Raw genomic sequence first — 301 nt, forward strand, 5'->3', positions numbered from 1 at the left:
ATATATATATATATACATATAAATTTTTATTTGTATTTATATATTTTACAGGGTCATCATTACTTTGCAAAATACTGAAGAATTTGCCAAGGCATTTCATTGTAAGCCGACTGATTTCATGAACCCCAAAAGAAAAACAATTCTATGGTGAAGGAGAACATAGTGAACTCTCAAAACAGAAGCCTTTGGTGGAACTTTCAGAAATAGCTCTACCACATAAGTTGGATTTTCTTGATTGCAACTGGGATTTTTCAAATCTTTTGTGTGCAAAATGATGGGAAGAAACCTTTTCTAAAAAAAT

General features: G+C 30.6%; 1 protein-coding gene across 1 annotated transcript in view; it reads left to right on the plus strand.

Moving 5' to 3' along the window:
* The window catches only part of LOC106870934 (membrane metallo-endopeptidase-like 1), a 29,377-nt gene extending 29,082 nt beyond the window's left edge, over positions 1–295 (plus strand). Inside the window, exon 22 of the mRNA XM_014917174.2 lies at positions 52–295. Within this exon, the coding sequence (XP_014772660.1) occupies positions 52–151 (100 nt within the window). The 3' untranslated portion in view covers positions 152–295. The remainder of the gene's footprint in view (positions 1–51) is intronic.
* The last annotated feature ends 6 nt before the right edge of the window (positions 296–301 follow it).

The sequence above is a fragment of the Octopus bimaculoides genome, chromosome 12 (assembly GCF_001194135.2).
Source record: "Octopus bimaculoides isolate UCB-OBI-ISO-001 chromosome 12, ASM119413v2, whole genome shotgun sequence".
NCBI lineage: Eukaryota > Metazoa > Mollusca > Cephalopoda > Octopoda > Octopodidae > Octopus > Octopus bimaculoides.